At 43.3% G+C, this 12,500-nt stretch overlaps 1 protein-coding gene across 1 annotated transcript in view; it reads left to right on the forward strand.

Annotated features, from left to right (window-relative positions):
* Positions 1–12,500, forward strand: part of LOC133577237 (protein crumbs homolog 2-like) — a 65,474-nt gene that overhangs the window by 12,162 nt on the left and 40,812 nt on the right. The window contains exon 2 of the mRNA XM_061930892.2: positions 9,809–10,504. Coding sequence (XP_061786876.2) covers positions 9,809–10,504 — 696 coding nt within the window. The remainder of the gene's footprint in view (positions 1–9,808; positions 10,505–12,500) is intronic.

Genomic DNA, 12,500 nt, shown 5'->3' on the forward strand with positions numbered 1-12,500 from the left:
CAATTAAGTTTTCCTACAGTGCGACACACCCTGTGGTGGGCGATATATAGTCTTACGAGCTACAATGAAGTTTTCCTACAGTGCGACACACCCTGTGGTGGGCGATATATAGTCTCACGAGCTACAATGAAGTTTTCCTACAGTGCGACACACCCTGTGGTGGGCGATATATAGTCTTACGAGCTACAATGAAGTTTTCCTACAGTGCGACACACCCTGTGGTGGGCGATATATAGTCTTACGAGCTACAATGAAGTTTTCCTACAGTGCGACACACCCTGTGGTGGGCGATATATAGTCTCACGAGCTACAATTAAGTTTTCCTACAGTGCGACACACCCTGTGGTGGGCGATATATAGTCTCACGAGCTACAATTAAGTTTTCCTACAGTGCGACACACCCTGTGGTGGGCGATATATAGTCTTACGAGCTACAATGAAGTTTTCCTACAGTGCGACACACCCTGTGGTGGGCGATATATAGTCTCACGAGCTACAATGAAGTTTTCCTACAGTGCGACACACCCTGTGGTGGGCGATATATAGTCTCATGAGCTACAATGAAGTTTCCCTACAGTGCGACACACCCTGTGGTGGGCGATATATAGTCTTACGAGCTACAATGAAGTTTTCCTACAGTGCGACACACCTTCTGGTGGGCGATATATAGTCTTACAAGCTACAATGAAGTTTTCCTACGGTGGGACACACCCTGTGGTGGGTGATATATAGTCTTACGAGCTACAATGAAGTTTTCCTACGGTGCGACACACCCTGTGGTGGGCGATATATAGTCTTACGAGCTACAATGAAGTTTTCCTACAGTAGGAACTAGGGTTGCTCAGTACTCCCGCCACCCCACAGGGGGCAACAGCGAGGCACAAGTGTCACATTGAAGCAGTAGAAGAAGACTACTCATGCAACCATTAAAAAACTCCAAATAAATTGGAAAACTCTGAATTTTAACAAGGACTGGACAACAAATGATGAATGTTCTGCTGTTTGTTGATTGGTGGCAAGGCGCCGAATTTGCTGCCAGGCTCCGCCCAACTACAAATTGGTACGACTAGATACCGACCCATCACAACTTCAATGGGTCATTATCATCGTTTGAACCGAATCTTATCAAGATCCTAATATGTGCAGCCGAGTTATAAATGTTTAACTTCTGTGGTGAGCCATGGAATTAAGGTTTGGCATCATGCCACGCCCACATCCTGCGACCTAGGAAAAGTTCAGTTGCAATTTATCGTCTCTGATCATCTAAACTAAAATGAAGTAATGACAGTTTGATTAATGATGGCAAGGAGCAGTTTTCGCCGCCAGACTCCGCCCACTACAAATAAGTATGAAACGTTACTGACCCATTTGGTACTTGTGGGTCTCACCATCATCATGTGTACCAATTCTGGTCAAGATCTATATTTGTGGAGTCCAGTTATTTATGTTTCCTGTTTTGTGGCGACCATCAAATGAAGCTTTGTCTCCATGCCACGCCCACATCTTGTGACGTTCCTTTGCAATCTAGCACCTCCTCTCTGTATCTGTCCAGTATTTGTCCTTTTAACCACGGCTCATTCTGCCTAAGTCCCTAGGAGGAGGAGTTAAAGTACCACCCTGAGCTTGGCCTAAAAATGCTTGAGGAAAAGCAAGATGCTCGTCGCGATAGTGATGACTCCCTGATACTTTTCACATTGTAAGACTCTTTTTCCATGTGTGTCTTCTCATCACAGACGTTTCCAGCCACTTCCTTGAAGATATGTGAATTGTTTAGAAATGTTCCAGGGGGCGCTAAATAGCTCATATAGAAATGTTGTGTTGTATGAAGAACATTCCGGACTGAACAATGGTGCGAAACATGTTTTCCTGCACGTTAAGTGCCTGAAAAATGCGATGCAAGTGGGAAAATAAACATACACAAAGCCATTCCTAATAATTGTTGCAAGTCTCGGAGTCATTAAAAAAGCAGCTTTTGCATGTTTTGGAAACTATATTAGAAAATAAGGCAACAAGAGAAGTATCCTACATTCTCTTTTGTAAAGTCAATGTTATGATCATCTACATCTACTGTATGATATGCCTGAGAAGCTGGACAGGACAAAAAAATAAAAAAATAAATAAAATTAAAAAAAATAAAAATAAAAATAAAAAAGATATTGGTTGGGAAATGACTACATTTCAATGTCAGATCAAGGTCACAACCCAACATTGATTAAAGGTCGTCATAAAGCAAAGTTTTCGTTGGAAATCGGCAAGTCCAACAAAAATCCGCTTGGACAAAAAAAGTCATGTAAATCCAAATAATCCATTTGAGGTATAAATATGAACACAAAACATATTTGATAGAGAATGATTTTAGTTTTATAAGCAGTAAACAATGTGGAATTCATACAAATGATACATTTGCGTCCCAAAGTCCCCAGCCTTGGCGTCACTATAGACAGCGATTTTAAACTTGACAAACAAGTCAATGGCGTTTTAAAATCGTGTTTTTATCATCTTCGTCTTTTAGCAAAGGTAAAACCGTTTTTATCTTTTAACCTTTTTGAACAAGTCGTGCATGCTTTTATTTCAAGTCGTCTGGACTACTGCAATGCACTTTATGCTGGCATTAGCCAAAAAGCTCTCTCCCGGTTGCAGTTAGTCCAGAATGCGGCAGCACGACTTTTAACAGGGGCCAGGAGACGCCAGCATATAACCCCAATCCTTGAGAGTTTGCACTGGCTCCTTGTTCATTTTAGAATTGATTTTAAAACCTTGCTGTTTGTTTTTAAAGCTTTACATGGACTGGCACCTCAGTATATCTCGGACCTCATCCAAACTTACAATCCTGCGCGCGCTCTGAGGTCCGAGAGCCAGCTCCAGCTCGTGGTGTCCAAGACGAGACTTAAAACCAGGGAAGACAGGGCCTTCTCTGTGGTCGGCCCTAAGCTCTGGAACACTCTGCCCCTCCATATTCGAACTGCTCCCACAGTGGAGTGTTTTAAGTCTCGTCTTAAGACCCACTTTTATTCTCTGGCTTTTAACACTACGTGAGTTGTGTGGTCCTCTGTTGTCCTCTGTGTTTTTAAAATTTTGCTTTCTATTTACTGTTTTAATTGGTTTTACCCTTTGAAATTGTTTTTAATCATATTTATTTTTTTATTGTTTTTAATTGTGTTTAATATTGTTGTGCAGCACTTTGGAAACATTTTGTTGTTTAAATGTGCTATATAAATAAAGTGGATTGGATTGGATTGGATTAAGACTGCCTTTATACTGCTGGCCAAATCAGATTTTTGTTGTTACTGCAAGTAAAATGTGATTTTTATCAGACTCCAGTGTAAATGCACATGTGGCCCCTATGTGGCCCCAATGCGGCCCCAGTGTGGCCCCAGTGTGGCGTCCACGTCACTTGCATGTGCAGTTAGCTGAAGTGAATACCAAGGAAGTTGACTGGGAGGAAGTCACTACTACTACAAAATAAAATAAAAAGTCACCACACCTTAAAAATGAGTGGTTTTTTTGCGTGAATTCAAGTAAAGTAATATAAAGTATCAAGTAAAGTAATATAAAGTATGAATGGATGTACATAGTGTAATATATTTGGGAGGGTTGTAATCTTTTTATGGCTGTTAAGACACGGACATCCAGGTTAGCTTTATCTGTTAACTCACATGTAAGCAAATACGCCACAGCGTCAAAATAAATATTCATATATTACATATCGCCCATTATTTGCGCACTATTGGCAATTGATGCACCTTAAATCAACTTTGCTCATGTAGTGATGACGTATTCACTTCCACTGCGCACACGGAGGATAGGGTTGGGTTACCCCAACCCTAAACCCAATATGCATATATATATATATATATATATATATATATATATATATATATATATATATATATATATATATATATATATATACATATATGTATGTATGTATGTATGCATATATATTTATTTATTTTTCAAATCTGTCCTGTCCAGCCAGTCAGACAAATCATGATGTTGATGTAGATGATCTAAATCTGCCGTACAATTGACTTTAGAAGAGAGAAGTGTTGGATACTTCTCTTGTTGTCTTATTTGTGTTTGACTTTATTCAATGTTTGGGTAGAATTTTAGGAAATATAAACATTTATCAGAGCTGTTTGTCTATTGTAGTTAATCATAAAACTGGCACCCAAAGTTATTAAAACAAGGCTTGATTTTGAATCCACAATGGTGTTGAATTGAGTATTGATTCTGAATGGAATTGTTACTCCCAACCGTGTGGTGCCCAAAGAGTCACAGAACTAATGTCAGAGCTGATAATATTATTAGAGCTGGGAATCTTTGGCCATCTGACAATTTGATTCCATTCAATTCATTGAGTCATGATTTGATGATTTGAGTCTCGATTAAATACAATTCTCATCTTGTATTATTTGGCATAAAATGATAACTAAACATATTTCAAAACAGGTTCCAGGTTGCAAAAACAATTAAGTGTAAAAAAACAACTTTTGTAATAAATGCAAAACAGCGAGTGGAAGGACATCTTTGAAAATCAAGAGCTGGTAACTAAAGAAGTGTCCCATAAACAGACTTCTTTCAAATCAAAAACTGTAAATAACCACTGCTCATATTCTTGATATCTTATTTAATCCATTGTGCCAAAACTTTCATTGGCCACAACGGCTGCTCTTTTGGATGCTTGCCAAGTTGACCTTTGACACCACCTGCCTTCTACTTCCATCCACAAGGAAGAAGACTCTTGTTTGACTTTTCATTAGCAGATTGCTTTGTAAGCAGACTTTCATAAGCCTCACAAACCACAATGCAGCTCAGGATGAACAAATGTTAAGCTCCTTACTGACAAGCCTCACTTTGCAAACTGTTCATTTCAACAACTTTGTGACTCTACGTCTTAGCGTATTGTCCTATTGACTTTTGGTACAACTTTAAAACTGCAGAAAGACTACGATTTTCTGAAAACAATGTACAAACCAAACGGTGATGGGCAAGCTACTGTTATGTAAGCAGGAGGAGGAGTGACGGCACAGTTCCACAAGAGGGCGATGTTTCTCTATGTATTTATTATATATATTAAAAAATATATATAATAACAAACAACACTAAGAATATAAACTAAACAAGAGAATGGAGTGTGACTAATCCAAAAGGAGTGTATGTGTGTGTGACTATGTGTGTAATTAATTGTTGTGTATTACCGTGACATGTTGGGCGAGAGGAGGGACAAAGAAGGAAGAAGGTCCGTGAAACAAGCAGTAGGTCCGTGGGGCTGAGAGAGACGTCAAGAGGTCTGTGTGCAAAGTGGAGGTTGAGGATCAAGGGAAGCAGTCCAAAGTCCAAAGGGAAAGTCGACGCGCACAGCTCGATCATGGAAGACACGGGAAGCAGACAACAGATGATAACGTTCTGCCGACGGATGGCAGGCTGAGCAGGCTCTTGAAGACAGGACCTCTCATTAGCATCAGGTGCGCAGATTTCCGGTGAATGATTGCAGCTGCCGGCTGCTGCGGGGCGGAGCGCGTCCCTGGAAGTGCGCGGCCATGGGTGCGTCCCGAGGCGCGCTCCCGGATGTGCAACAAGCAAAACGCAAAGATGACGGCGCACAATGTGCCCTGGACGAAACAGTATCCCCCTCCCTATGAACAGATCCCAGATGTCCTAGAAGTCTAACCAGAAAAAACACATGAATAAAAGTCAAGGGAGGGTGGAGGGGCGAACTGGTGGTGGGTCGCCGGCCCAAGTTTCTCCGAATCCACCGGGGACGAGTCTGGTGGCGGCGACGAGTAGAGCGCCGCTGCGGCCGACGAGGCGGGCAACCAAGGAACGGCCACCTTCTTTGCCGTCGAGAAGGCGTGCGCGAGTGGCATCAGACCCACAGCAGACAACGAGATCCACTTCCATGTCCTGGGCGTCGCTGCTGTTGGCGCAGAAAGCGTCCATGCCCTGGCCACAGAGGGCCGCCTGATGGCCGCCTGTGCGGCCGGCCAGCCGGAGGTCGCGGGGGCGACGATGCTGGAGACGTGCAGGACGATGTCGTCGGAGCCGAAGACGTGGAGGACGATGTCGTCGGCGCCGGAGACGTGGAGGACGCAGGCTGAGGAGCTGGCTGAGGTGCAGAAGCGTCCGTGTGCAAAGCGGGAGTCGAGGATCCACCAAAGTCCAAAGGGAAAGTTGACGCACACAGCTCGATCAGTGAAGACACGGGAAGCAGACAACAGATGATTACGTTCTGGCGACGGATAGCAGGCTGAGCAGGCTCTTGAAGGCAGGACCTCTCATTAGCGCAGATTGCCGATGAATGATTGCAGCTGCCGGCTGCCGCAGGGCAGAGATGCGCCCGGCGCGCCCCTGAAAGTGCGCGACCATGGGCGCGTCCCGAGGCGGGCTCCTGAGGCGGGCTCCCGAGGCGGGCTCCCGAGGCGCGCTCCCGAGGCGCAACAAGCAGAGCGCAAAGATGGGGGCGCATTTGAATGCCGTGACAGCTACTTGGAAAATGTAGTAAGCTAAGCTAGAAGTTACTTTCGATTAAATGGAGCTAAGATAAACAGGAAGCTATCTCCGAAGAATTGTAACTAGCGACGCAGCAAAAGTAGCTTGCTACATTCAAACTACATTTAACGGCAATAATAATGTTCATGTAAGTGTACAAATTACTATTAACTATCTGTCATTTAGCTGAAGAAAACCCTACTACTACCTGCACCACACTGTGTGTATTGGTTTAGTTTGCCTTTCCTATAAAGTTGTTGAGTTTCAATGCCTACAGTAAAAAAAACAAAAAAAACAGCATCTATCTATATTTTACTAAAAAAACAAAAAACAATGACTTAATGTGTGTTCCTAAATTTGTGTTCCACTTCGTAGATGAAGAGAGCAGTTATGAGGTTTTGGACATTGTTTTCTCTAAGTGCATACATTTGTCTAAATATGGACACGCATTATTCATTTATTCATCAATAAAGGAAAAATCTAATCTGTGGGAGAGAATCCCTCTGCCATTTTCAAGTATGTATTTTTTTGGAGTGGTCAGCTTGAAGCGTCCCTCTGTCTCCGACTCCCTCCTGGTCATGTGACATGAGTGCTTGACTTATGATTTTGCTTCCTGGTTTCTATGACCCGCCTTATCTTGCCTCTGATTGGCCAGGCCGTAATGTTTGGCCCTAACCTTGGCCAATTGTGACTCATCATAGGAACACCAACCAACCAACATGGATGTTCTCCACATGTATGGATGTTCTCATTCATCCATCATAGGAACACCAGGCGGTCTCCATCCAGGTCATAGAGGAGTGGTCCACACTGGGTCATGAAGAGGGTTGTAGGCGGTCTCCATCTAGGACATTGAGAAGTGGTCCACACTGGGTCAGGAAGAGGGTTGCAGGTGGTCTCCATCCAAGTCATAGAGGGGTGGTCCACACTGGGTCATGAAGAGGGTTGTAGGTGGTCTCCATCCACACTGGGTCATGAAGATGGTTGTAGGTGGTCTCCAGACCAGAGCCTGCAGACCTTTTTAGAGGCTCTGGGAATCACTAAGCTGGCATTTCTGGACAGAACGTAGGGAACAATACAATCAGCAAGATAGGACGATGCTAAACCATTTCATATTTTGATAAAACTGTGATGATCCGTTGCCCGAATCATGTTTTGTTTTAGTTGAAGACTGCCTTAGTTCTGTTTCAGCACCCATGGGTGTGTGTTTCTTGGTTGCCATGGGTGCTTATTATTTTCACCTGCCTCTGATTAGTGTTCGGGATGCTCACCTGCTCCCGGGCACTAATCAAAGAGCTATTTATTCCAGCCTTTCGCCACACTCGGTCTGGCTGTTTTGTTTACAAGCTATGTTGGTGATGATTGCTTCCTTGTCCCATACTAAGCTTTTTCTTTAGCTTACCATAGCTTCCCGTGCTAGCAGGAAGCTTGTTCTGTTTTGTATTCCTGCTTGACTGATTTATGATGAATAAATCATTTTTCTACCTGCTTACTGCTTCCGGAGGTCCGTCTGCATCTTGTGGAAACGACCAGCACATAAAGGTGCGACCCAAGCGTAACAAAAACCTTAAGTTTACCGGGAGCCAGTGACACGTGGGCCAGTCTAGGTATATATAAGGGTAAATATGTATGTAGGTATATAAAGGTATATACAGTATAGGTATATATATATATAAGTATACATGTGTATAGGTATATAAATGTAAATACAGTATAGGTATATATATAAGTATATATGTATATACAGTTTAGGCATATATATATATATATATATATATATATATATATATATATATATATATATATATATATATATATATATATATATATACATATATATATACATACATATATATGTACAAACCCCATTTCCATATGAGTTGGGAAATGGTGTTAGATGTAAATATAAATGGAATACAATGATTTGCAAATCCTTTTCAAGCCATATTCAGTTGAATATGCTACAAAGACAACATATTTGATGTTCAAACTCATAAACTTTATCTTTTTTTTGGAAAATAATAATGAACTTAGAATTTCATGGCTGCAACACGTGCCAAAGTAGTTGGGAAAGGGCATGTTCACCACTGTGTTACATGGCCTTTCCTTTTAACAACACTCAGTAAAGGTTTGGGAACTGAGGAGACACATTTTTGAAGCTTCTCAGGTGGAATTCTTTGCCATTCTTGCTTGATGTACAGCTTAAGTTGTTCAACAGTCCGGGGGTCTCCCTTCTGCTATTTTAGGCTTCATAATGTGCCACACATTTTCAATGGGAGACAGGTCTGGACTACAGGAAGGCCAGTCTAGTACCCACACTCTTTTACTATGAAGCCACGATGATGTAACACGTGGCTTGGCATTGTCTTGCTGAAATAAGCAGGGGCGTCCATGGTAACGTTGCTTGGATGGCAACATATGTTGCTCCAAAAGCTGTATGTACCTTTCAGCATTAATGGTGCCTTCACAGATGTGTAAGTTACCCATGTCTTGGGCACTAATACACCCCCATACCATCACACATGCTGCCTTTTACACTTTGCGCCTAGAACAATCCGGATGGTTGTTTTCCTCTTTGGTCCGTAGGACACGACGTCCACAGTTACCAAAAACAATTTGAAATGTGGACTCGTCAGACCACAGAACACTTTTCCACTTTGTATCAGTCCATCTTAGATGAGCTCAGGCCCAGCGAAGCCGACGGCGTTTCTGGGTGTTGTTGATAAACGGTTTTCACTTTGCATAGGAGAGTTTTAACTTGGGGTACTCCGGCTTCCTCCCACCTCCAAAGACATGCACCTGGGGATAGGCCCCTCCCACTTCCAAAGACATGCACCTGGGGATAGGCCCCTCCCACCTCCAAAGACATGCACCCAGGGATAGGTTGATTGGCAACACTAAATGGTCCCTAGTGTGTGAATGTGAGTGTGAATGTTGTCTGTCTATCTGTGTTGGTCCTGTGATGAGATGGCGACTTGTCCAGGGTGTACCCCGCCTTCCGCCCGATTGTAGCTGAGATAGGCTCCAGCGCCCCCCGCGACCCCGAAGGGAATAAGCGGTAGAAAATGGATGGATGGATGGATGGATGGATATATATGTATATATTTACACATATATATAGGTATCTAGAGGTATATACAGTATAAGTATATATGTATATATGTATATAGGTATATAAAGGTCTATACGTTATAGGCGTACTATGATCCAACTTCTTCCAAGTGTAGGTAAATAAAAGTTGTTGTGACACTTTGGAAGAAAGCTATGCTTTATTTCATTTGACAAGTGAGCAACTTTGGTGTTTCCTCCCCTGCAGGCTTCCTGTGCACGGCAGCAGCCGACAAGTGTCTGGCATCCCCGTGCAGCAACGGCGCCACCTGTCTGGAACATCTGGGCGACTACGTCTGCCTGTGTCCCAAAGGACCGGTGTGGTACATGGGCAAGAACTGTGAGCAGCTGTACGACGCCTGCATCCTGGCACCTTGTGCCAACTGTACCAGCAGTCCCGGCACCGCAAATTTCACATGCCAGTGTCCCGCCGGCCTGACGGGCCTGAACTGCACCCTGGACGTGGACGAGTGTGGAAGCAACCCCTGCACAGGCGTCAGGTCTTACTGTGTCAACAGAGTCAACGCCTACTCCTGCCACTGTCCCCCTGGACTGGGAGGCCAACACTGCCAGTCTGAGCTCACCACTTGCTCACAGGGAATGTGCCAGAACGGCGGCACCTGTACGGACATACCCGACGTCGGGCATCATTGTCAGTGCGCCGCTGGATACCAAGGGACCGACTGCCAAGAAAACCTTAACGAATGCGAGTCCTCGCCGTGTCAAAACGGAGCGATATGTAAAGACGGCGCCGATGCCTATCAGTGTTTCTGTGTGCCTGGATTTCAAGGTTTCCACTGCGACTTGGACATCAACGAGTGCGCCTCCCAGCCGTGTCACAACAATGGCACCTGCCTGGATGAAGTGGACAACTACAGCTGTGACTGCGTTCAAGGCTTCACAGGTAAGACAACCACCTGTGTCCTTGCACCTTGCTTATGCAGTCAACACATTTCTCTATTTTGTATACATTCTTTTGCTGGAATTGTATTTATCTAATAAATATAAATATATATATATATATTAGGGGTGTCCGATAATATCGGGCTGCCGATATTACCGGCTGATAAATGCTTTAAAATGTAATATCGGCAATTATTGGTATCGGTTTCTTAATTATCGGTATGGGTTTCTAAAAGTAAAATGTATGCCTTTTGAAAAGGCGGCTGTGTACACGGACGTAGGGAGAAGTACAGAGAGACAATAAACCTTAAAGGCATTTCCTCTGCGTGCCGTCCGAGTCACATAATATCTACCGGCTGTTCGCATCACGAATGAATGCAATTCATACTTGGTCAACAACCATACAGGTCACACTGAGGGTGGCCGTATAAACAAGTTTAACACTGTTACAAATATGCGCCACACTGTGAACCCACACCAAACAAGAATGACATACACATTTCGGGAGAAGATCTGCACCGTAACATAACATAACATAAACACAACAGAACAAATACCCAGAATCCCTTGCAGCCCTAACGCTTACGGGACGCTACAATATAAACACCCCCGCTACCCCACCCCCACCCCCCACCACTCCAACCCCGCCCACCTCAACCTCCTCATGCTCTCTCAGGGAGAGGATGTCCCAAATTCCAAGCTGCTGTTTGGATAGATAGATAGATAGATAGATAGATAGATAGATAGATAGATAGATAGATAGATAGATAGATAGATAGATAGATAGATAGATAGATAGATAGTACTTTATTGATTCCTTCAGGAGAGTTCCCTCAGGAAAATGACAATTCCAGCAGCAGTGTACAGAATTGAGATGGAATTTCAAAAGTAAAAAGTAAATAATGGGTGTATAAATGGAAACAGAATAGAAAAATATTACAATAAGAATAGAAATAAAAAGCAACAATGAGAATAAAAATATAGGAGTAAAATAAGAATATAAGAAGAGCAACTAGGCAGTAGTGACCATGTTATGAAAAAGTATTGCACTGTTATTGTTTTGAGGCATGTTAAAAAAAAGAATGCACTTTGTGACTTCAATAATAAATATGGCAGTGCCATGTTGACATTTTTTTCCATAACTTGAGTTGATTTATTTTGGAAAACCTTGTTACATTGTTTCATGCATCCAGCGGGGCATCACAACAAAATGAGGCATAATAATGTGTTAATGTGTTCATTCCACCGCTGTATATATCACTATCGCTTGATATTGGTATCTGTAATTAAGAGTTGGACAATATCGGAATATCGGATATCGGTACAAAATGCCATTATCGGACATCTCTAATATATAGTGGAAGAGTGGCCGTGCGCGACCCGAGGGTCCCTTGTTCAATCCCCACCTAGTACCAACCTCGTCATGTCCGTTGTGTCCTGAGCAAGACACTTCACCCTTGCTCCTGATGGGTGCTGGTTAGCGCCTTGCATGGCAGCTCCCTCCATCAGTGTGTGAATGTGTGTGTGAATGGGTAAATGTGGAAGTAGTGTCAAAGCGCTTTGAGTACCTTGAAGGTAGAAAAGCGCTATACAAGTACAACCCATTTATCATTATCATTTATATATATATATATATATATATATATATATATATATATATATATATATATATTTCTGGGGCTGAGGTTGCTTAGGTAGTTAAAAAGCTCCTCGGTGGCAAGGCCCCGGGGGTAGATGAGATCCGCCCGGAGTTCCTTAAGGCTCTGGATGCTGTGGGGCTGTCTTGGTTGACAAGACTCTGCAGCATCGCGTGGACATCGGGGGCGGTACCACTGGATTGGCAGACCGGGGTGGTGGTTCCTCTCTTTAAGAAGGGGAACCGGAGGGTGTGTTCTAACTATCGTGGGATCACACTCCTCAGCCTTCCCGGTAAGGTCTATTCAGGTGTACTGGAGAGGAGGCTACGCCGGATAGTCGAACCTCGGATTCAGGAGGAA

The sequence above is a fragment of the Nerophis lumbriciformis genome, linkage group LG03, assembly GCF_033978685.3.
Source record: "Nerophis lumbriciformis linkage group LG03, RoL_Nlum_v2.1, whole genome shotgun sequence".
Lineage (NCBI taxonomy): Eukaryota > Metazoa > Chordata > Actinopteri > Syngnathiformes > Syngnathidae > Nerophis > Nerophis lumbriciformis.